The following is a 22,212-nucleotide window of genomic DNA, read 5'->3' as shown; positions in this document are numbered from 1 at the left end:
GTCTGCATCCTCGCATCATCCATCTGCGCTTTCACTCTACGAGCCATCTCCATCTCGCCGGCACCTGAACGTCCCAGGAATCGCAGCTACCCAGCAGCCTCGTTCTATACCCAAGTCTACCAGACAAAAAGGCGATCCGAAAAGCCGCCACCATGACTGATCTCTGGTTCGTACCTCTGACCCTGGCTGCCTGTGAGGCGGGAGCATTGACAGTTGCTTTTTATCTGCTGCGGCACCATTTATGATGCTTTGCTAACAATGTTTTCCACAGTCCCGTCTATGCGGTATGTTTACACCATTACGCTGACGAGCTCCGTCGCTCCGTCCCGCCCGTACGATGCACTTTTACAAAGAACTGACGAAGACGATAGCCCTTCTTCGGAGCAATGGGTTGCACGAGCGCCATTGTCTTCACCTGCTTCGGCGCCGCCTATGGCACAGCGAAGTCAGGCGTCGGCATCTCTGCCATGGGTGTCCTGCGTCCTGTGAGTCTCGAAACAGCTTGATTTGTATGTTGCTAACAAGTCTCAGGATCTCATCGTACGTCTCGAGTCCTCCCTAACAAGATTATCTCCTGGTTCGATCAGGATTCTTGGTTCAGCTTTGCTAACGCCAGCAGGTCAAAAATATCGTTCCTGTCATTATGGCTGGTTAGTTGACACCTATATGCCGACGCAAGTTTACTGATGGTCACGATAGGTATCATTGGTATTTACGGCCTCGTCGTGTCCGTCCTGATTTCCGACAACCTCACGCAAGAGCTTCCCCTCTTTACATCGTTCATCCAGCTCGGCGCTGGTCTGAGTGTCGGTCTCTCTGGTTTGGCCGCTGGGTTCGCCATTGGCATCGTTGGAGACGCTGGCGTGCGTGGTACTGCACAGCAGCCGAGACTTTTCGTCGGAATGGTCAGCAAAACACACATACTATTAAGAAGCCAGGAACTGACACGTGCCAGATTCTTATTCTCATTTTCGCCGAAGTCTTGGGTCTTTATGGCCTCATTGTCGCGCTGCTCATGAACTCCAAGGCACAGACCGACGTTAAGTGCTAAAGGAACTGCGCCAGTACGACGGAAGGATGCGCTAAGAACACCATTCATCCTTCCGCCTCCAGCAGCGAACGAGAACACGCATCGACAATTGCTGGCTCACTCTACACAGCAAAAAACGGCAGTCCGCAGCACTACCGACATTGTATGAACGCTCTAGACTATTCATCGACTTATGGCGATGCTGTCGAAATTGGTGACGCCGGCTAGGGGAAAGGGAAGTTGGGCTGAGGAAAGCTGTATGTAACAAGCGGCGGGCATTCGATTCCTAGGTCCTTGCCGCCATTCCGGCATTGCGCATTGAATGCATTATAGAGATAATGCTATATCATGCTCCCAGTCTCTCTATCTCTCTCGGCTTCCACTGTACTGCTGTTCCCTGTCTTCTGCCTTCGTTTCTCGAGCAGGCTTTTCGTGTTTTGGCGAGGGCATGACCGAAGGCAGCACCGACCACGGCCAAACGTTTAGCCCCCTCTCCCTCTCCCTCTCCTCCACATCACGCACGGGTATATGATGAACAGTACCCGACCTACATACTTCTCGGCGTAGTAACCCGCTGACTACTATCTACCTGAAGTAGTACTGGCGGCACAGACAGGGCCCGTCGGGGTTTGATTGTCATGCACGTAGAACATTCAATTTGTCAGGTCGGGTAGTGAGTGGGTGGGGTTGGGTGTTGTTCCGTGCACATCTAGCTTAAGGATATCTTGACTCAGGAAGCGTTTCTCATTGCGGACAGCGATACGTTGGAGTTATATTGCAGCGCTACGCAGCGCCATGGCAAATGCACCTGCTTTCAGCCTGTTTGTCTACTTGCCGTCGAGTTGGCGGATCTAGCAATCTAACATCAGCTTCAACAGTCGGCATCCGACCTCTCACCGCGGTGACAGCCTCACCATCATCCTCGAATCCCTGTCTAACAATGCTGTGAACCAAGAGCGAAGATCCTTCGAATGCCGAAATGAACACAAGTGTGCGTATGCGAAGCAAAAGCCCGCATGCTAAAACGCCCATCAATGCATAAGAGCCGTAATAGCTCACTGAAATGGGCAACCTCTATGGCCGTTACGTCGCCTGGTATGCAGCAAAACGGTGCACTCCATCGGACAGAGAGCAGAAAAGCTCACAACTTATCTTGCCTCCTTCGCAAGTTTCTCGTTCTCCTCATGAGCTGATGCATTGTCAGTCGTCACGGCAGTGTTGTTTCGAGGACAAGCAACTCACCTTCTTGTACTTGTGCTTCTTCATCTTCAACTTCCTCTGCCTCTTCACGCTTATCATTCGGTACGTCACCTTCCTTTTTCCCGGTACCTGGACGGCGAAACCTCTCCGTCTCCGTTGTCCCACACGTGCAGTTCTGCCTGGTTCCTGTACCGGTGCGGGCTCTGTCGGGGTGAAGAAGCTGTATTTCTCACGCAAGGTCTTGGTGTTCACGACGATTTCCGCGCTGTGCGTTTGTGATGAGGGGTTGAGAAGAGCCTCGAGCTTTGCACGATCACGACGACCGCGTGCTGCAGCGGCCTGGGCATCCTGACCCTGAATCTGAGCCTCTAGTTGGGAAGCCAGAGCTTCTTCGCCAGCCTCCTCCACAGAGGCAGCTCGGCGGTCGAGGGCATCGATTTGTTCTTGCGATAATGCCGTTGGTGGCGGCGGAGGGTGGAACGGACGGAATGCGTTTTGTGCCGGGCTCGACACGACCTTGAATTGATTGCCAGAACCATCAACTACACGGAAGAGCTCTTTCTGCGGAGAGGTCGAGTCGTCGCTAGGTTGAGCTGACTGTGCTTGTGTCTGCGCCTGCTTATCGGCGATGGCATTATTCAGGGTGTCGAGGGCAGAAGAAAGCGTCAGAACGAACTCATTTGTTTGCTTCGCTCTTGATTTCGATGGCTTTGGAGCGAAAATCTGATCAACACTGAAAGAGGCTTCTTGAGCTTTGGGACCTGGTCCTGTTATCGAGACGGGTCTATGAATAGCATAGAAAGAGGCAACGGCAAGGTCTGTCCCATGTCAGCAATTTTCTTATAAGCGGCTGGTGTACTGTGTACCTTTCTGGCCCATGTGCGCAGTAGTGGGCACGCTTGGGAATGATGAGGTCCAATTCTCTTGCGCTTCGTTTGCCTCGGCCTTCGCTGGAGCAGCGGCCTTCTTCTTCGATGAGCGCTCAGCAGGCTTTTTGCTCTCGGCCTTAGCTTCCGATCTGGGCGTCACTTGCTTCACATCAGCCGGAATCGTAGGCGAGCCATTGTTATTTGGGGGAGCAGGCGGCTTCGAAGAGGAGTGCCGCCTCTGATGGGTTCGTGAGGTAAAAGGCGCTATCGATGGTGTTGTTGGGCGAGAGGGTATTGAGGGTGCAGATCGGGCTGCGCGCCGCAGAGAAGAATTGAACATGGCTGACAGCCGTGCTCAAACTCGTCCCAAGAGTACTTGTGCCTCGATGGGCGGTGTGGTTTGGTGGGAGGAATGACGATGCAGGAATGATGAGTCGAGATAGCAGGTGATCAGACTTGGAGGCGGCAAGAGCCATGGCGCAACGCCTGCATGCCAAGCCACGGCTATGCGGCCGACGTCCGACGGCCGGAGAGCAACTGACTTCTGGCTCTACAGCAGCGAGAGACGAGTGTTTTAACATATGTGTGCTTTGATTATGTTTACGTAAGTTATGTGATTCTCGTATGCTTCCAGCTCTAGCCAAGAGAAAACTTTGAAAGATAGAGGATGCCTTCGACCGAATATGCCTGTTGCTCCGCCTCTAAGATTCGTTGCTCGTCATGAGTGTCAGGACGGCGTCTGCTGCTGACGAAAGCCGGTCAATGCATCAAATGTAATACATCGTGTCCCGGATGTTCGGATGGAGGTCTTGCTGGCCCTTAAACCAGCCATCGTGAATGGAATACACTTGAGTGGGATCCTCTGGATAGTAGACATCGTGGAGGAGTTCCTTGCCACGGTGGCAGAGCACGTCAGCGAGCTTCGCCGGTGCCGGGATGCCCGTGCTGGTGACTGATCTAGGGAAAATGAAAGAGAGGTTGTGCACCAGTTGCTCTAGATCGTCTTTGGACAGCTGTACCTCGTCCCACAACCGAACGTGATGGGCGGGACGACAAGTGCCTTGCAATGTCTTATGGCTCACGGCGTACCAGTCATCCTTGTTGCGCGAGACAGCCTTTTCATCGACAATAAGCCCTGGCAACGGATTCGAGTTCTTGTCGAAGGCCGAGCCTCGCTTATCATCTGGCGACTTGAAAAACCTGGTTGGGTGGCGCTTTTGGGTGTTCAAAATGAAGATTCTCGGCTCTGAAACACCAGCGTAGGCTTCACGAACTGCTTGCTTCATGCCGCTCAGCTCGCTGTCCAGGACCTGTTGTAGCTGTGTCTCTGAAACACCATCCCTGCACATGAACAGCACTGTTGGTAGACACTTGTTGCGCGAGAACCAGCGCTTAAGAGCCGTAAGGACCATAGCCCGGAGGATGGCTTGGGGAACAACCTCTCGGGACTCTTTTCCTGGGTCGGTATTTAGCAGCTGGAGGACCCCAGGAAATTGTCCTGGGGAACGATCAATACTGTGCACCAAACCAGCGATACTGGGTGCCCCTTTCATGTGGCCAGGGGGAGGATGAGCAATATCCAAACCCAGAACCATAGTGTTACCGCCGATGATATTTTCGAAGTCGGCGGGAGCAGCCAATCCAAAGTTCAAGCCCATCGACTTCATGTTCCATTTCAGGATAAGGTTGACAACTTCCTGTGAGCTGGCTTTCACAGACCCATCCTTCTTCCGCATAGATACGGTGCTTTGCATGCCCACAGTGTCTCCAGCTAGCTTGATCGTGTGGTACCATTGGCGAGCTGATGGAACAATGAAGCAGTATTCCACCCCCTGGCTCAGGCAGTGCTTGAAGACAGTTCGCAACCACCCCAGCTGATCTTGATCAGGCCAGTCAAGGACGTTGCAATTCTGCACTTGTACTGCCGGCTGGCTTGACCCACAGTGTTTCTCTATTTCCTCCTTGATCTGCCTCTCAAAGGCCTTCAAATTGCTGATGGGTGGTTCTCGACTTCGCTTCAACACCATGACCATATACTTGGGGCATTTCAGTGGCGCCCTAAGGAATAGCTTGTTGGCGATACTCCATTGGCCGCTCGAAGTCTCACGACTGTTGATAGTAGACTTGTTTCTGAATTTGAGAGCAGGTGAAGGTATGCGCCGTCCGGGCACAAGCAGCATGGCAGCTCGTAATCTCAAGGGAGTGCCATCAATGGTGCCTATAGAACCCTGCTGCTGCTGTACACCTAGCATCTGCAGGCCCTCTCCCAGTATGAGTGAGCTGTTCTGAGTCGGCGTTCTGCACGCAAACTTGATCATAGACTGAGTTTGCTCTGGCAACGCCAGGAACTTCTTGTAGGACTGGCCGGGGAGTACCATACACAGCTCTGCAGGCCAGAATAGAGCTCTCTGGGCGCCTCCAACATTCAAGACCATGCAAGTGGGTGAAACGTTGATTCCATAAGCCTCATAAAACCACCACTTGACAGTAACATCACGGTTCACTACAGCACCAGTTTTTGGATGCGTGTCCAGTCGAAATTTCGCATTATCGGCATCTCTGTGGTGAACCGAGAGTATTGGCTTGACTCGTTTCGAGCCAAATAGACCTTGCACCCTGACGCCTTTCAAGAACTGGCTCAGTTCCGGGAGGCTTCCTTGGTTGCTTGCTCGCCAGGTTGAGATAAGCTCGCTGGCTCGGTTGTCGTTGTACATTACGCCGGCTGTTGTGTTGACAGCAAGGACCAAGCCACCCTGGATGATCTTGATTCTGCGAATGTAGCCACGATAAGCTGAGAGGCCTCCACCGAGTGCCTGTCGTTTTGCAGGCGCCCCTGCAACATCCGGGAAGTTGAACTCGAGTGGGAAAATCTTGGTGCCGCGTGCAGCAGTCGTAAGACGAGGGTGAAGGGCGGGAAACCGGAGGATGATGTTGTTCAGAGCCTCATCATACTCATCCTCACGCTCAAGAACCGTGTTACTGCTGGGATCTTTGAAGAGCTCCACCAAAGGCTGTGTTCGTAACGGAAGAGCAGCCGATGTGATTCTAACTTGATAGAGAATCTGCTCGTTACCTGATCGAGGACCACTTTCCTCGCGCTCATAGTAGTCGACCGTGACAATAGTAGATACCCCTCGGCCAGAGGTTAGAGGACCGAAAGACCACAAAGTGTTCGTGAAGTTGGAATAAACTCCACGAGCATACTCTAACCGCTGGAGCAAGAGTTCTATAATTCGGCGGATAAGCCGGGCGCTGATGGGTGGGTGGCTTTGGCCGGCAGGCAAGCGACGAATTTCTACTGCCCATTTGTAGATCTGCTCAGGTGTGTTGCTGGGGTTAATGGGAAAGTAGTTGATAGAGACAAGTAGCTTCTCGCCGCGCTTGCCAGGACCTGAAGGCCTGGGTAGTTTGACACCGACGCTAAGCCGCTGCATTTTATTTGTCGGAGAGCTGATGGGTGGGTTGGCAGGACCACTCCGGGATCCTGTGGGAGTTCCAGGTTGAGAACCTTGGCCAGAAGTGGAAGTTGGAGGGGCAGCAGGACCGCTCCTGACTCCTGCGGGAGTGCTAGACTTGGAGGCCGGCATTGTCGACGTAGGAACTGTGCTGGTAAGAAGTGGATGAGGGGTAGGTTGTACTTCGCAAGGAAGAGGTGGGAAGGAAAGGAAGGAAAGGAATTTGGCGGGAGTGGATGGGGGTAGGTTGAGATGCGGAAGAGGAAGTTTGTATGGGAAAGGAAGAGATCTATATAGTAGAGAGGGACTGGACTGACTGCACAAGCACATGCTCGAGGGCACCGGACCCACTCTCACGTGGTGAATCAACGTGAAAGAAGGCCACGGAAGCTCAAGTGAGGTCGCAATGAGCTTGGAGGGCCATCTCGAACTTCAAACGAAGTCAACACCACTGGACCGGTGGGGTGAGAGCTCATGAATGAGGCTAATCCGCGCATATTTGCTTGGGTGCAAGCATGTCTGAAGCAGAGTGCTTGTTTAAGTGCGTAGCTGCGACGACATCGGGTTCAAGTAGTCCTCGGTCATGTCGTTGCATGTGGCTCAAAGACTGCGCCAGGCAATTTGGAATAGCTTCAGAGAAAGAGCGGAGAGCTTCACCTCACCTTAGCGTGCGTTCACTTACGGCAGAGTCCGGAATTCCAGCTTGGGATCTTCACGTCAAAGCAGCACGAGCCCTTGACATGCTCCGGCCGGTAGATACCATCCGTCAGCTCGACCAGCTGTAACATCATGAGGCCTGCCGAATGGAACCGCGAATGATTACAACTCTCCTCAAACCCAGTCCGAGATAGAAGGCGAAGTTGACTCCGAACTTGAGGGTGGAAGACTTTCAGCGGTCTTGGCATTGGTCAGCCTTATCGAAGGGGCCGCTTCTCATTTTTGATACACCCGTCTAGACTCATTGAGGAGGCTCTACGATCTATTGCTGGCCATCTACGGCCAATTGGTAATGCCGTCACTCTCTTCCTCTTTTGGTAGAAGTTCCCCGAGGTACGAGACAGTGTTGAAACCTCGCAGTCAGCCCACGCTCTACTTTGCATCCCTACGGCTACCCGGGGCAAGGGTGACCAACTCTTCGGCACTGGTGGGGTGTATGGCGACCGTGCTGTCAAAGTCTTGCTTGCGTGCACCCATCTTGACAGCCACGCCGAAGCCCTGCATCATTTCGTCCGTGCCTTCGCCCAAGATATGTAAGCCGACGACACGCTCTTCGGGACCTTGGACAATCATTTTGAAGGCAGTGGGATACTGCGCCTTGATGTCCTTCGGGAACACATCGTAGAACATTCTGATCTAGGTTAGTTTGCAAGTGGAGATTCGAAGTCCACATACCCTGAGAATTTTGTTTCGTAGACCTTCACATTTTCCTTGCCAAATCGCTCCACGGCGGCGGGCTCAGTGAGCCCCACGGTGCCCACGGTCGGGTGAGAAAAGACAACGGTTGGTATCTTCGGGAAGTTAGCATGGTCTGGACTGTCGACTTATGGTATCTTACGTTGTCGTAGTCCAGATGGGCAGCGCTGTACTCTTTTGGTCCGAACAACCTGTTGCCGAGCTGTCTGCCTGCCGCAATGGCAACAGGTGTCAGCTCCGCTTGTCCAGTGATGTCCCCCAGACTGTAACAAGGCTCGTTAGCTTAAGTTGGCACTGAAGACCGAGGGAGAAGGGGCGGCGGAGCCAGGATGTGGCCCGAGACAAGATTGCGTGGGTTCTTGCAGTGAACTCACTATTACACAAGTTAGTAATGAACGCGTTTCAGTTTGGCAGAAATGGGACAACAGCACAACAACAGCTGCTAGTGTGCGTTTTGGGGTCGTTTGGGGACTCGGTCGGTCGACATTCTCCTAGGAGAGAAGTTCCGAGACAGGTCTCCGCAACTCAAGTTTGGTAGACTTACCCTGTAAACGCCCTTTACCGATGTCTCCTGGAATTTGTCGACGATCACATGGCCAGTTTTGTCGAGCTTGACACCGGTGTTCTCCAAACCAAGGCCCCGGGTTTCCGCACCACGACCTATTGCCCAGAGGAGCTCGTTGGTGATGATCTCGGAGCCATCATTACTGGTGATTTTGAGCTTCTTCTCGCGGGGATCCGACTCGTCCTTGGCAGGGTTGAGTAGCTCGACTTTTTTGATCCCGGGATGCTTCTTGTGTATATGGACGCCCATCTCCTCGTAGTGCTTGGTCAATATATCCTGGACCATGGGGTCGAACTTGCGTAAGAATGTTTCGCCACGAATGCTGTATTGATTCTGGTTAGTCTTGTATTGGGACAAAGATAGGACGTTGTCCAAAGCACAGAGGGGTCAGAGATGCTCATGAGCCCGGAACTCCCAGAAACAAGCTCCGAACGCCACGAAGTGCTCCTCCGGCTAGCTCAGTCCGAGTCCGTGCAGACACTTACAACATATGTGTTTCTACTCCTAATGCAGCCATGACGCCAGCAAGCTCGACGGATATGTAGCCAGCTCCAACGAAGACCATGGACTTCGGTAGCTCCTGTCAAGATGGTCAGTGGTCGAGTATATCAACGAAACCGGAAGACACTCTCACCTTGATCAAGAAATACTCATCCGAAGTGATACCGTGCTTCGCGCCCTCAATGTCCTTCGGGACGGTGGCATAGCTGCCAGTAGCTATTGTTATGTGGTCGGCAGAAAGTGTATACACTTCTGAGCCATCATTGGGTGTTATCTCCAGTTCATGATCGGAGAGGAACTTGGCAGTTGCGTGGATCAGGTCGACACCGTCCTTTGCCCAATTGCTCTCGTATGCTCCGTTCAGAGTCTTTATCCGGCTATCCCTATCATCCACAAATTTGTGGAAGTCAAAGGGCACGCCCTTAGTTGCATCATAGTGGTAGTATTTGCTCTTGTGTATGGTCTCATTTATGGAGGCAAAGTTCCACGTCATCCTGCCAGTTGTCAGCATGCGCACCCGCCTAAAAGTTGGTGATCCACCCACTTCTTTGGAACGCAGCCAACGTTCACGCAGCAGCCTCCCGAGACACCGGCAGAGACCAGTGCTGTCTTCTTGCCGTACCAGCCCGCCGCTCTTCTAGCCGCTCCACTCCCACCACTTCCACCGCCTATGACAATATAGTCGTACTTCTTGGTTGTCGGCGCCATGTTTCTCGAGCTCGAAGTGAAATGTCTCGACACTGCAGAAAGTCTAGACGAGATAAGACTCGGAGTGAGCGTAGAAGTAGAGTGTCTCGACACCGCGGATAGTCTAGAGGAACTTGAGCTCGACGTGAGCGCAGAAGCGAGGGGGAGGGATGTTGTGATGGTCTGTGTGGAGGACGACAGCTTGATTGCGATACGGCGAGCTTCACCGACAACCATTGACATCACAAGAAAGGCAAAGACAAGGTCAAATACTGCACGATCGAGGTTATTATTTGTATTGCACTTGCGCGAAATCACCACCGACTGAATGACGACAGTTTCCGCCGCGAAGTACGGTAATGATGCTTTTTTTCGGCCGCGGTCCGTACAGGCTGCCCCTCCACTCCGCTCTCCACCCCCGGCAGATCCGCGGCAGGGTCCTGGACACATCTAGGCTTGACACGCTTACAAACCCGCCTGCATGTCGTTGTCGGGAACGCATCTCGGGTTGCGCGGTCCATTGTTGCAAAGACAGGCAGTGAAGAAACCTTACTGGACTGGGATTTGGGAAGGAGCCAAGGGTCGTGATTGACAATTGGAGCTGTCCTCACTCCACGCATTTCGTGCAATATCACCTCGATTCGTCCAGCCGGGAGATTCCAGATCACGCTGAACCTTTTCGCGTTCCTTGCTCCAATCCATCTTAGGGGCGACAACCTTGCAGTGATCTCCGCAAGGCTGTTGCATGCTGGTTTATGGTATCCTTAATCACAAGTAAATCATTCAGTGCAGACGCTCAGCCAAAATTTCCGATCGTATCCTGTTGCGAAGGAGTCAATGGCCTACGATAGCGATCACGGTGGACCAAGAGTCATCAAGGACAGTCGTAAGGTAAACATTTATTCGTTCTTCTTAGCTCTCCTCGTCAAAGGCTGGCATTGTGTTGTTGGGCTCAACGCGAAAGCTGACTAACGCTTGCGTGACTTGACTTGTCATCAGCCTTCTACAGGTGTCTGTTGCCATACAGACTTTGCATTGCAAAGAAGGGCCTCCCATTGACCTTGCAGTACCAACCCTCTGGTGGCTCAACAGGTTTGCGCTCTCCGAATGCCCCTCAAACCATGCCCTGCGACCCTCAGAGTTTACTCGTGTGACCTCCTTTGGCCGGCTGCTGTGTGTCAATGGTCGGAAACCATGGATATGCAGAGGGCGCATCCTGTGGGAACTGGCCCTGGAAGTTTGGTGGTCGCTTTTCGAAAAACGATTTCACCCCCTCCGTGTTGTCTTTGGAGCCAAAGATACCGTGTATAACCCTGCTGTCGAGCAAATGAGTCTCCTCAGCCGTTGCTGGTCCTCGGTACATCAAATCCCTCATAATCTTTGAACTGATCAGTGAAGTCTGTTTGGAGATCACATCTGCAAGCTCTAGGGCTCGCTTAAGTGTTGCCTCCGGCGAAGGCAGCAGCTCGCTGAAGAGTGTGCCAAAGAGCGGATGCTCCGCGGGGAGTACTTCTCCCGTGGTTGTCAGGTGGATCGCTCTAGGGCTCTGTCAGTACTCGTCGTGCTCAGCAACAGGGTACTAACCTCGACGTGCCGATCAGTTTCGGCAAAAAGAAGGACGACACTGCTTCCATGATAATCCCGCGCCTGCTGAAGACGAAGCCAACTTTGGCTTTGGAGTAGGCCACCCGGATGGCAGCTGGAAGGCACATGGTAATGCCCACTCCGACCGCGTTACCCTGAATGGCAGCAATGGTCGGTTTGCTACACTGATAGATCGCGAGAGATACTTTGCCTCCGCTACTTGGGGTCAGCATCGTCGAAATAACTCTCAGGCTCGACTCACCCGTCCCGATGATCTACATCACGCTCCGTCTTCGCGTTGGTGCTGTTCTGAGCGCCTCCTTTCGATGCTCCTCCAAGAAAGCCGATCTCCAGGTCAGCGCCGGCGCAGAACGAGCGTTCACCAGCACCGGTGATCACGACGGCCTTGATGCGGTCATCCGCTTCGATCATTTCGTACACGGTGCACAACTCTTGTTGCATTTGGCTCGTGAATGCATTGTGCTTTTGCGGTCGATTGAGCGTGATCACCAGGACCGGCGTTGGCGTGGGCGAGGAAGCAGGTACATGTCCGACCTTGATATGTCCAAAGCCCAACGTACTATAGGATGAAGGGGGCTGTACCACTGCCATCTTCACAAGCTGATGGAGAATTTAAACGGATGAAAAGATTTCAGCGTACTCGGTCAGCTAAACGCAACTCAGGTAGCTATTGTTTTGTGGATTTGATTATCTAGGATATGCAGTTAGCCGCAGACCTCGGTTCATTCTGCGGGTGCCCCGGACAAATCCTCCTGAAGCTCTTGGAGAAGCTGACAGCTCTTGAGATTGCGGGGTTGCCCCAGCCTCGAGTGCTTCTATCTGGAGCCTAACCACGGGTTTCGGTAGGAGGATCCCCTAGTTTTACCACCCTTCGAACGACTGCAGCGGGATTTGCGCCTTGCGAAGTAACATTTTCGTAGGTGATGTTTGACCCATTAACATTCAGGCCGGTACCTTGGCGTAGAACTCCTGGGAGGGCACGAGCATATGGCATACCATTTCATGAAGTTCGACCCTCTGCTTCCAGGGACGGCATTGTTTTACATCAAACACAGGTGTGAAGCTTGAATATCTAATGCTTGTTAAGAGTTATCTGAAGTGACTCAAGGGGTTTGTCTCGCTCACCCTAGATATGATGTGCCAAGACATACGTCATTGGATTCTGTACGGCAGCCTCGACGCGGTGGCGCGTGCCTTGCTTCAAGACAACCTCGTTAATTCTGGTCATTGCACTATATCACTTTGCTCTAGCTTCAACACCAGGCGTTTCATTAAAGTAACCAAATGCGACACTGATCGTTTAAGACCCTGCCTCTTAATCATTCTTGGGCCTATGTCCAGACCATGAGCATCTGCCTGCGGTCGCCTACAACTTCTTGGCAGATGATATCTATTGTCGCCACTTTGACATAACCTCCTTAACAACAGCGCAGTGCGGAGTCTCGAAGAGCACTGCCAATCCACCACGAAGAATCAATGACTCGAGCATCGCCTGCACGACTTGGACACTCCTGGGTGGTCAGTGAGGCTGACGGCAGCGGCAGCGAATGGAACCCTGAAGGAGATCTCAGCCTGTCTGAATCAGAGCCAGAACCATCACAGTCTAGCTCTACAAGAAGCCGTAAATCAGGCAGATCCGATGGCACACCAAGCAAAGGACCAGATTTCATCATGCCATTAATGGAGAGCATCCATGCCGCACCACGGCGAGAGACGCCAAACAGCAGTCCGCGAAGCACTCAGCCTCGCCGAAGAAACGTCCCGGCTTCACCACGCCAACAAACACAGAGATCCCGTCCAGTGGAGACGCGCACAGACTCTTCTGCGGACAAGGCTTGGGACTACTTGCTCACCGTATGTGGGTTCCTTCTAGACATCATATGGCAAGCACTGGTATACGTCAAAAAGCCACTGGCCATCTGTTTAGCAATCTACATGTTTGCAGGATTGCTTACAATGGTCTCCAACCTGCTCACAAGCTCAATATACGCCTCCTTCTCGCCAGTCTGTCGCATTCCAGGCGTCAGCCTCCTCAACCTTCCGATATGCTCCTACCATTCCCCTCACAATCAACCAGACGGCGCTTCGCAGCCTACCATAGATGGTACCTCGTCTGCGGATCCCGAGTTCTCCTCCTTGATGTCCGCGCAAGGGCACCTCTCAGAAATCCTGGATGATACTACCTCCTCCCTCCAACTTCCTCTGTCCATGAAGCGCAGTGAAGCATCCATACGCGATCTCCGCCAAATCGTGCGTTTCTCCTCCAGCCTCCCCCAACGCGGCGAATTGGTCCTCGAGTTCGACGGCTTCGTCGAAACCGCCCGCACCGCATCCTACGACCTCCAAAAGTTCAACTCACACGTCGGCCGCGCCGTGGACATCACCCTCTCCACCGCCCGCTGGACCGAGCGCATCCTGGACGACATGTCCCACCAAACCTCGCGCTCCTCCTCCATCCTCCCCCGCTTCATGAGCTCCCTCCTCTATCCCTTCACGCCCATCCCCTTCACGCAATCCCGCCTCGTGGACCAATACCTCGTGCACACCAACGTCATCAGCGCCGAGATAGCCTCGCTGATCGACGAAGCCCAAGCCCTCCTCCTCCTGCTCCAGAACCTCGAAGATCGCCTCGACGTCATCCACAGCATCTCCCTCTCCAGCCAGCAGTCTGCCCAGGTCTCCAAGGACGAGATCCTCTCCCACCTCTGGACAATGCTGGGCGGCAACCGCGCCCAGCTCTCCAAATACAACAACCACCTCCGCCTGCTGCGCCAGGTCGGCGAGTATCGCACCCAGGCCTTCGCGCATGTTAGCGGCACCATCCTCAAATTGCAGGCCATGGGCGCCGAGCTAGAGGAGCTGCGCACGCGCGTCGACGCGGCGGGCTTGGAGCGGCAGGTTAAGGGGGATAACAAGGCCGTGCCGCTGGAGGTTCACATCGCTAGTATCAGATTGGGTGTGGAGCGGCTAGAGGAAGGGCGCGCAAAAGCCAGGGAAGTGGAGAGGGGATATGTCAGGAGGGTCATTGACGTGAGTGAGAGGGGGGAGTTGGGGTTCGATGGCGAGAAGCTTGGGTTGGAGGCGTGAGAGCTGGACTTTTCGAATGCTTTTTTTTGGTTTCACGAGACTCAGGTATTGGATGGTTGGATGGTCGGTTGGCCGGTAGGATGTGGAGGTAATGATTACACTACGATGACGTCTCCCCCTCAGAACGATGTCCACGATGCAATGAGATGCGATGTAGTACGACACGATGCAAAGAGCGCGAATTGTTTGGCTATAGAGTTTAGATCACACGGCGCGAAACACGTACGTAACACAGATATAACCCCCCCCCCTTTTGGCAATCCTGACACTACTACTTCCATTACACGGCCCTTTCCTGCCGTTCACGGTAACACCATGCTTGCCGTGTCAATCACAGCTCCGACTGAGACGTGCAGTTTAGGGGAACATGTGCAATGAAGTTATGAGTTGTCTCGAGTCAACTTCTATTGGGGGGAAACGATGGACATCGTGCAAAGCGTGGACGGAAGCGGCGAGGCGACGTTCCGGAGAGCGGCGGAGGTCGTCTATTGTAGGCGCGTGGAGTGGAAGGAAGGAGACGTGTGGAACGAAAGCACCACATTTAGGTTGGGCAAAGGCGCAACTCACGGTGGACAAGCGAAGTGAGACTCGTTATTCACATTTCATGGGCCAAATCCACAAACAATGCGGTCGCCGTAGCTATTACAACAAGTCGAGCTTCTATAGTAATCATACATCCTCCAGAAGTCTTCTTGCGCCTACTCGACACCCATATCCTTCTTTGGACCCTTCTTCGGCTCCCCCACCTTCTGCTTATTCCCGCCTAACATCTCACTGACCCCATCTTTGAGATCATAGAGGGGCGACTGTAGCTGCATTGGGGATTTCCTCGCATGATTCGCATTATCTTTTTGGTCAATCATCTGTGCGGCGATGATTCCGGTGAACATACCGCCTAAATGCCCCGCATGATCGATCCTTGAGAGGGGCCGGAAGAGGCCAAAGGTCTCATATGCTAGCAGTCCAGCTAGAAGCATCCACATCTTGGCCGACAGCAGCTCTTTCCACGAATCGGGAAGGAAGACGATAGAGGCGTACCTATCAGCATTCAGCCAACAGAGTGCCGCGATCGTGCCGCACACACTGCCGCTGGCGCCGACGCTGCTAGTGATAAAGGTTCGTCTTGCGGCGTGGAACACCAAGCTGGCAAAACTTCCGCAAACACCACTGGCGATCCAAATTGCTAGGAAGGTAGGACGCCCGACTTCTTCGTGCAGACGGGAACCGAGTATGACAAGGCCGACAGCGTTATTGACCAAATGCCAGGCGCTCTGATGACTGAAAGTACAGCCCAGCATGCTCAGAGCACGAGGATAGCCAGGCGTCATGATGAAAAACTTGTTCAGTATCTTCCACAGTGGTGGAAATTTCCAGCCAACGTAGACGAGCAGATTGAGGCCGAGTAACGTGGAGACAGTGGCGTAAGTGAGGCTCATGTCGGGGAACCAACGGTCAGCGCGTCGTGGAGGGCCCCAGTATTCCGCGAACAAGTAGCAACCCATGCATACCAGCGCAACGAAGGCTGCGGAGGGCAGGACACGTTGGATAAAGGTCATCTTGTACACGTCTTCCATCGTCATCCGACTCTGGGCCTCATTTTTCGCTCGGAAAACCCATTTCTCGAACAAGTTGGGAGGACGAATCTCATCTGCTGACTCGAGGCCTTGCTCTGGCCGGTGAGCTAAGGCTTTGTTCTTGGTCTCCTGAACGAGTTGCTTTTCAGCTATGATTTGATCGATCTGAGTCTGCAACTCCTCCTCTTCGCGGGCGGCCTTGGCTTCATTGTCTGCACGGATCGACTCCAGCTCGCTGCGACCCCAAACATCACCTTCGCGACCAGAATCCGACAGCTCAGCCTGGTATCGGCCGGACTGAGGATGGTAGAGCCCGATGTCCTGGCCTCGCTGCTCAATCTCGGACGGTGAGTAATCTTCTCCGGCTTCTTCTCGTTGGAGACGGGCTATGATAGCAGCGTCTTCGTCCAGTTGGTAGTGTGTTCGTAGCCACTTCAGGGCAGCATCCTGGGCGTCTGGAAATTGGTCGAGGAGGGCCTGCATGGAGGGCGAGAGTGGTAGGTCAAGAGTACCATCGTTGCGGCGACCATGCAAGATGCGGAGGAGTTGGTTGGCTCTGTGGGGTGGAGGACAGCTTGCACCAAACACTTGTTGCAATTGTTGCCGCGACAGGTCACGGTCCTGGAAAGCTAGACCTTTCTCTTTCTCTTCCGGATGTTCATTCTTACGAGGCCGCAGGGCGTGGACCACCAAGGATTCACGGAATGGTGAACGGGAACTTCGAGAGAAAGAGCGCTTTTGCAGAAGAGATAGCTGTATACGTCCCGAATTTGGGAAGCTGCTGGCGTAGACATTAGGTTGTGGACTGGATGTTGATGCTCCGCGGAGGAGTTGAACTGGCGTTCGCCATCTTGTACAGGGCAGGCACGATCCTGCGAAGCGCTGGATCAGGACTTTACCCGCATTGTTCATTCCTACCAGCGCTTGCGTAGACCATGGGACGTGGCAGCATGGACTTCTTGCATGCGTGACTTCCACTTTGCATGAACGCATCGTCTGATCTTCTTTTCGCATCCGGCAACCTAGGCGAGACGCGACTAACTACCTAGGTACTAGCTTGCGAGGACCTATCCGGCCTGAGCGCCGCGGGTACAACGTTCTATCAACAGCACAAGTCCAGTTCGGCACAGCAGCTGCATTAACCATTAGGCCTGAGCACGACTGATGGTTCAAAAAGTCTTGTTGGCATGCTCCTTGCCGGCATGACGCCTAGGCACCTTCCGCAGCAAGTGGACGGGCACCGAGATTGCGTCTTCTGTTCTATCGACCTAACTTGATTTCAGCATAGATTCGGGAGCGTAGCACGTCTGCTCTTGTCCACGGCCACGACCAACAGGCCGCATCATGAGGCAAGAAAGTAGGTCCATGGTAGAAAAGTATGGTGACGCAAGTTGAACCATGCTCGTGGAACGCTTTGGTACAGCGGAATTATACACTAAATTAAGCAATACACGAATAATCGTAACGTCGTTGTCCTCTCAAGGAAACTCCAGGCCGTCCGGACCACAGCCTGTGATCTCCCCGAAATACCTGAAATGCGGTCAGCCAAACTGGGTTAGAAGAACGGTGCGATTATGTTCATGCAGCAGGATACTTGCACCGCCGAAGAATGGTGTCTCTTGGCCACAAGATGCTCGTTGCAGTGCCTATTGGGGTGGACTCACCATTGATGATCATCTGCGCTCAAGCCAAGAGTGCCCTTATTCCCCTTGAGATTATATGCTCCACTGCTGACCTTGATGTCGGCTGAGGTCACTGCTGCACCCGTGGGCGACGTGATCCAATACTCATTGGAGACATGTGCAAAGCCCAGGGCGTATCCCGGCAACTTTGGAACCAGATCTTCTGCATGGGTGACTCGATAGTTATTGCCGCGCGATGACACGTAGTTCACGAAGAACAGATTGCCTGTCATTGGTGCACCGTAAGAATACTGTCAGCTGTCAGTCTGTAGAAGGGAAGAACGATGCTTTTGGCGTACGAGGTCGACCGTGTACCCGTCCTTGCGCAGGTCACCTGCAGCGATGGTCGCCACCGCACCTCCGAGCGAGTGTCCTGTGGCAATGACTCGGTAGGTGGGCCATTGCTTTACAGCTGTCGCCAATACGCCCACGACCTGCGACTTGACGAACTTCCACGTGTCGTAGAAACCAGAATGGACGGTGCAGCCTGCACAAGCAGGGAAAGGCTTCTGGACGATGTTCAAGTTGGTGATCCAATTGCCCAGAGATCTGCTTCCTCGGAAAGACAGGACAATCAACTGTCTGGAATGGTCGACCGCTACGAAGCCAGTCCCATCCACCGGGCCTACACTGTCAGGGTGTCAGTTAGAGACCTATTTACGTCCCCCAAAAACATACTTCTGGAACTCTACCAGTGTGGTGGCACCGGCAGCTTGTACAAGAGGGCAGTTGCCGGCGCTGCATGTGACTTGGGTGCTCGAGCCGGGCAAGTTGTTCTCTGGGCAATAGCTGGCGGCACTGTATTCGGCCAGGTACTCGAGCTGGGTCAACAAGCCCTGTGGCACATCTGACGATGATTCAGTTACGGATGTGCCAGCACAATGAGTTGATACTAACCACGTCGAGATATAGCAGGTAGAGCTTGCACGAATCCCACCGAAAAGACGAAAAGGAGTGACAGGAAGGCAAACATGGTATAGGTATAAGGAGTGGACGCTCGAAAGCAAAGGATGGGCAAGCGACAGGCTCGAGAACCAAAGTCAGAACAGCACACACAACAGAGTCAACCAGATGCTCTATCCATGTGGCCCAGGGCGGCAACATTTAAAGAGACAACCTACCTGACCACCCCGGATTCGGCTGACCCAGGATGTTCTAAAGCGAGGGAGCGCCATGCTCTGTCGCGGCACACGGTCGCCGGATCTGATGTCTCACATCGATGACCCAGACGAGCCTTGCCACTGCAAAGCCCGTCTTGAACATTCATACTGAAGCTCTTTTGAGTATGGGAGACCCCGGTAAGCCAGGCAGCTAGCGCTGGGCCCAAGTCCTCGTCACAAGATTTACAACAGATCACGTCTCGAAAGGGCGTCCAAGCCGGGCGGTGCCGAGCACAGCGGGAAGAAAGGACGAACAAGGAGGCAGAAGATAGACATGCTGATGAAGGCTTGTTACTTGTTCGCGTGGTAAAGGAGATGAGGTTGCGGGGACGGACGAATCAAGGCAAAGAGGGAACGAACCTCGGAGATGGACCCTGCCTGCCCTGCACCTATAGCCGCTAAATTACAAGAGGACAACGCGGCTCGCAACAAGACACGATCTCATTTCGGCCGCTGACTCGTTTCGCCTTGTCTGTTTGTGTGCCCAGGGCACGAGATCAATAGTCGGCATGCGCCTACAGGGATGCATCAAATTGTCGTCTTTCGAGTGTGAAAGCCACGGCGCGGTCGACTCGCTTTCGAGCTTTCGAGATCGAAATATCCACGCCCACCCGGATCTCGTCACACTCGACATCTCGATATCTTCAACTTTATTTGAGTGGGTACACCGGAGCTGCAACGCCGCTGCAGCATGCTCGAGCGTGTCTTTGATACCGCACCGCACGCAGGTTGCAAGCAACCACACAAGTCTTGGGATCACGCCACTATGCTATCAAGGAGATTTCGCAGCTGTCGGCGAAACGCCACGCCAGCCGTTCGTACTGCTAACTCTCCAGAACGCCTCTTCAAGCCACCCTATACGAGCAAACTCAGCCTCGACTTCCCAACCCCTGTTCGCGACTTCCATCGTAACGACCCGTGCTGCAGACATCAAACATTCAACGTAATCCGTGTCAGCTTGAGCAGGTCATGGTATGTATTATCGACAGCCGACTGCGATCCTACTGATCGCCTATCCCAATACTGTGAGTGCGCCATCTACATAGTCAGCTGCGGCGCACAACCACCACGCGGCTCGTATACCGTCCCACACCAAATCACCGCAAGACTCACTGACACCGCACCGCACTCTCCATCACCCCCGCTCCTACAGCGGCCTCCTCCCCTTCGCGAAGAAACCCTGCACCGTCCCCTTCCTTCCTCGCATCGTGAACTCAAACGGCTTCTCGACCAGCACATACTCAACCTCGACCCCTAGCCCAGCCCCTGCAAGCAACGTCCTCATCTCCCCCTCAGAAAACCCATGCTTCGCAATCGTGGCCCGCACCTTTTCCCCCTCTTCCCGCATCACCTCATCTACCTCCTGCTCGTGGTGTCCCTGCGGCACCATATCCAGCACGACGCACACGCCTCCCGGCCGCAGACATCTCGCCAGCCTTGCGAGTAGCAATGCTGGGTCGGCGACGTGATGCAACGCCATGCTGATGGTGGCGATGTCGAAGTTCTGCAGCGATGGGTCCGCGAGCTGCTCTTCGGTCGCGGGGAGGAGGTCGCAGACCTGAGCTTGTGCTTTTCCCGGTTGGTTGGCTGCGCTGGAAGCCCAGTCGTTGTACGAGGACACCATGCCGGGCGAGAGGTCGAGGCCTTGGGCTGAGGTTACGTACGGGAGAAGGCCCTGTGAGGACGGCGAAAGGTCAGCTATTCTGAGTGGGGAAGGAATCGAGAAGCCAAGCAGCAAGGTCATGAGAAGGCAGGTAAGGTGGTTGGTCCAGCAGAACGGCTTACCTTGCTCGCTGTCCCGTTGCCGCAGGCATAATCGAGGAGCTTGATGGACTGCGCGCCCTTGCTTCCGTCCACTTCGTCGGCGAGGCGCGAGTCTATCCACGTGCGGCGAGCGCGAAACTGGTCTGTGCATTCCTGCATGAGCGGGCCAAAGTCGCTCTGGAGTTGAGGGTCGGCGGCGAACTTGCTGTGCGGACAGCGTCAGTCATCTAGAACGCGGCCCAAGCTTCGGGAGAAAGAAGATCATACTCATAATGCTCGCGATTGCGCGCTGTCAAGTCGATGTCAGACATGTTGTGTGTTTTATAGCTAAGGAGGGCAAGATGAGGATTCGTGAGCTGAATGCTGTGCGAGCAAGTGCTAGGCCGTTCGAATGCGACGTCAGGGGAGCTTTATCTACTCCTCCACACATATCTCCGCACGTCAGTCATGAGTGCTGGCTGCATCGCATCTGCCTGGCGGTCTGTGAAGTCGCCGGGCCATCGTGGTGGGCAGCACCCTCCACCGTTCATATCTCTCCGAAGCCCTTTACCTAAGGGGAAAACCCTTCAAGCTCTGTTCCCACCGCGGGGTTTTGAGTCAAACGGCGGGATTCTACATTCGAGTGGATGTTCTCTGTGCGAAAGACTCTTGCCTGTGTAGCCTCCGGACTGGCTACAATATACTTTCTGCTTGTCTCATGGGAAGTGAGGTTCTCCGGGCACCTATGCCAAGTGCCAAGCACAGGAGTCGGAGACTTGTGACAAGCCTCCTCCTGCTTCTCTGGCAGCGACACCTCTCGTGGGTCTGGAACTCCATGATGATACTATCATATCGATGGACATGACCAACGTTAAATGCGGCCTTGACTGAGTGAGGGGTCAGGATCTGCCCCAACTAGTACAAGCGATGCCACAATACTGAGGGTGTGGGGGTGAAAGCTCGCCAGGGTTAGGGCCGTGGGCGGCGTAGCACAAGTTCGTACCTAGACACTGTACTCGGCACAGTACTGTGTTCCGTCTTTCTTGAGATCAAGCCTGCTTCTTACACAGTGAGAACAGCTTCGAGATTGTTCGGCCCGGTTCGGGCCCGACTTTGCAATTCTGACCGGAGAGAAGCTCCCACCAGGCTTGGCCCAAGCTGGTGCATGGACTTACTACGTGATTCAAGCGAGGCCCAGTGCTCGAAGGGTACTCAAGCAGCGGGTCAACATGGCTTCCTGACGCGCCGTGAGTGTCTAGACGCGTTGGCGACGCGATAGTTGCTGTACGAATACGACCAGGCCGTGTCTTGTGCCAGGCAGCTTCAGGCAGCAGCCCCACTAAACAGCGGGTGTGGCTTGGGCTATTGCGAACCTTAGGCGATGTTGCTGAGGGTTATGTATCTGGCTTGCTGGCCCCAGTGTTTGCTCAACACTTCAACTAGATCATTCTGAATTCACATCCAACAGAGAAAGATGGCTGAAAGTACTACTAGCAAAAAGTCCTTCAAGGGCTCCTGCCACTGCGGTTTCATCACATACACGCTCGCGTGGGATACCGCAAGTGATGGTGACCCAAAAGTATTCCGGTGAGTCTTCCGCAAACTTGCTGGTACTTTTGCTACATTTTTACCCCCCCCCCC

At 53.8% G+C, this 22,212-nt stretch overlaps 10 protein-coding genes across 10 annotated transcripts in view; 3 read left to right on the top strand and 7 right to left on the bottom strand.

Moving 5' to 3' along the window:
• Nucleotides 1-386: 386 nt before the first annotated feature.
• Nucleotides 387-1,051, top strand: HMPREF1541_04042 (V-type proton ATPase proteolipid subunit; the record flags this gene model as incomplete). Its single annotated transcript, XM_008718390.1, has 4 exons — nucleotides 387-485; nucleotides 617-650; nucleotides 700-905; nucleotides 956-1,051. 4 exons carry the CDS (start codon nucleotides 387-389, stop codon nucleotides 1,049-1,051), a joined length of 435 nt encoding a protein of 144 aa, XP_008716612.1.
• Nucleotides 1,052-2,230: 1,179 nt separating this feature from the next.
• Nucleotides 2,231-3,439, bottom strand: HMPREF1541_04041 (uncharacterized protein; the record flags this gene model as incomplete). Its single annotated transcript, XM_008718389.1, has 2 exons — nucleotides 2,231-3,048; nucleotides 3,097-3,439. The coding sequence occupies 2 exons, from the start codon at nucleotides 3,437-3,439 to the stop codon at nucleotides 2,231-2,233; spliced, it is 1,161 nt and encodes a 386-aa protein (XP_008716611.1).
• A 427-nt stretch (nucleotides 3,440-3,866) lies between these two features.
• Nucleotides 3,867-6,686, bottom strand: HMPREF1541_04040 (uncharacterized protein; the record flags this gene model as incomplete). The annotated part of the gene is made up of 1 exon (XM_008718388.1): nucleotides 3,867-6,686. One exon carries the CDS (start codon nucleotides 6,684-6,686, stop codon nucleotides 3,867-3,869), a length of 2,820 nt encoding a protein of 939 aa, XP_008716610.1.
• A 957-nt stretch (nucleotides 6,687-7,643) lies between these two features.
• Nucleotides 7,644-9,741, bottom strand: HMPREF1541_04039 (glutathione-disulfide reductase; the record flags this gene model as incomplete). Its single annotated transcript, XM_008718387.1, has 7 exons — nucleotides 7,644-7,902; nucleotides 7,947-8,062; nucleotides 8,110-8,241; nucleotides 8,521-8,854; nucleotides 9,018-9,112; nucleotides 9,167-9,527; nucleotides 9,578-9,741. 7 exons carry the CDS (start codon nucleotides 9,739-9,741, stop codon nucleotides 7,644-7,646), a joined length of 1,461 nt encoding a protein of 486 aa, XP_008716609.1.
• A 1,114-nt stretch (nucleotides 9,742-10,855) lies between these two features.
• HMPREF1541_04038 (uncharacterized protein) lies at nucleotides 10,856-11,916 on the bottom strand (the record flags this gene model as incomplete). Its single annotated transcript, XM_008718386.1, has 3 exons — nucleotides 10,856-11,264; nucleotides 11,311-11,520; nucleotides 11,567-11,916. The coding sequence occupies 3 exons, from the start codon at nucleotides 11,914-11,916 to the stop codon at nucleotides 10,856-10,858; spliced, it is 969 nt and encodes a 322-aa protein (XP_008716608.1).
• Nucleotides 11,917-12,996: 1,080 nt separating this feature from the next.
• On the top strand, nucleotides 12,997-14,412 carry HMPREF1541_04037 (uncharacterized protein; the record flags this gene model as incomplete). Its single annotated transcript, XM_008718385.1, has 1 exon — nucleotides 12,997-14,412. The coding sequence occupies one exon, from the start codon at nucleotides 12,997-12,999 to the stop codon at nucleotides 14,410-14,412; it is 1,416 nt and encodes a 471-aa protein (XP_008716607.1).
• Nucleotides 14,413-15,110: 698 nt separating this feature from the next.
• HMPREF1541_04036 (uncharacterized protein) lies at nucleotides 15,111-16,898 on the bottom strand (the record flags this gene model as incomplete). The annotated part of the gene is made up of 1 exon (XM_008718384.1): nucleotides 15,111-16,898. One exon carries the CDS (start codon nucleotides 16,896-16,898, stop codon nucleotides 15,111-15,113), a length of 1,788 nt encoding a protein of 595 aa, XP_008716606.1.
• A 748-nt stretch (nucleotides 16,899-17,646) lies between these two features.
• On the bottom strand, nucleotides 17,647-18,641 carry HMPREF1541_04035 (uncharacterized protein; the record flags this gene model as incomplete). Its single annotated transcript, XM_008718383.1, has 4 exons — nucleotides 17,647-17,919; nucleotides 17,968-18,298; nucleotides 18,347-18,515; nucleotides 18,566-18,641. 4 exons carry the CDS (start codon nucleotides 18,639-18,641, stop codon nucleotides 17,647-17,649), a joined length of 849 nt encoding a protein of 282 aa, XP_008716605.1.
• A 1,334-nt stretch (nucleotides 18,642-19,975) lies between these two features.
• Nucleotides 19,976-20,751, bottom strand: HMPREF1541_04034 (uncharacterized protein; the record flags this gene model as incomplete). The annotated part of the gene is made up of 2 exons (XM_008718382.1): nucleotides 19,976-20,503; nucleotides 20,614-20,751. The coding sequence occupies 2 exons, from the start codon at nucleotides 20,749-20,751 to the stop codon at nucleotides 19,976-19,978; spliced, it is 666 nt and encodes a 221-aa protein (XP_008716604.1).
• Nucleotides 20,752-22,045: 1,294 nt separating this feature from the next.
• HMPREF1541_04033 (uncharacterized protein) overlaps nucleotides 22,046-22,212 on the top strand; it is a gene marked incomplete at both ends in the record, with an annotated part of 810 nt that continues 643 nt past the window's right edge. The window contains one exon of the mRNA XM_008718381.1: nucleotides 22,046-22,158. Within this exon, the coding sequence (XP_008716603.1) occupies nucleotides 22,046-22,158 (113 nt within the window). The remainder of the gene's footprint in view (nucleotides 22,159-22,212) is intronic.

Source organism: Cyphellophora europaea (assembly GCF_000365145.1).
Source record: "Cyphellophora europaea CBS 101466 unplaced genomic scaffold supercont1.3, whole genome shotgun sequence".
Lineage (NCBI taxonomy): Eukaryota > Fungi > Ascomycota > Eurotiomycetes > Chaetothyriales > Cyphellophoraceae > Cyphellophora > Cyphellophora europaea.
Note: the sequence above shows the minus strand (reverse complement) of the source record. Positions and strands in the feature narration are given on the sequence as shown.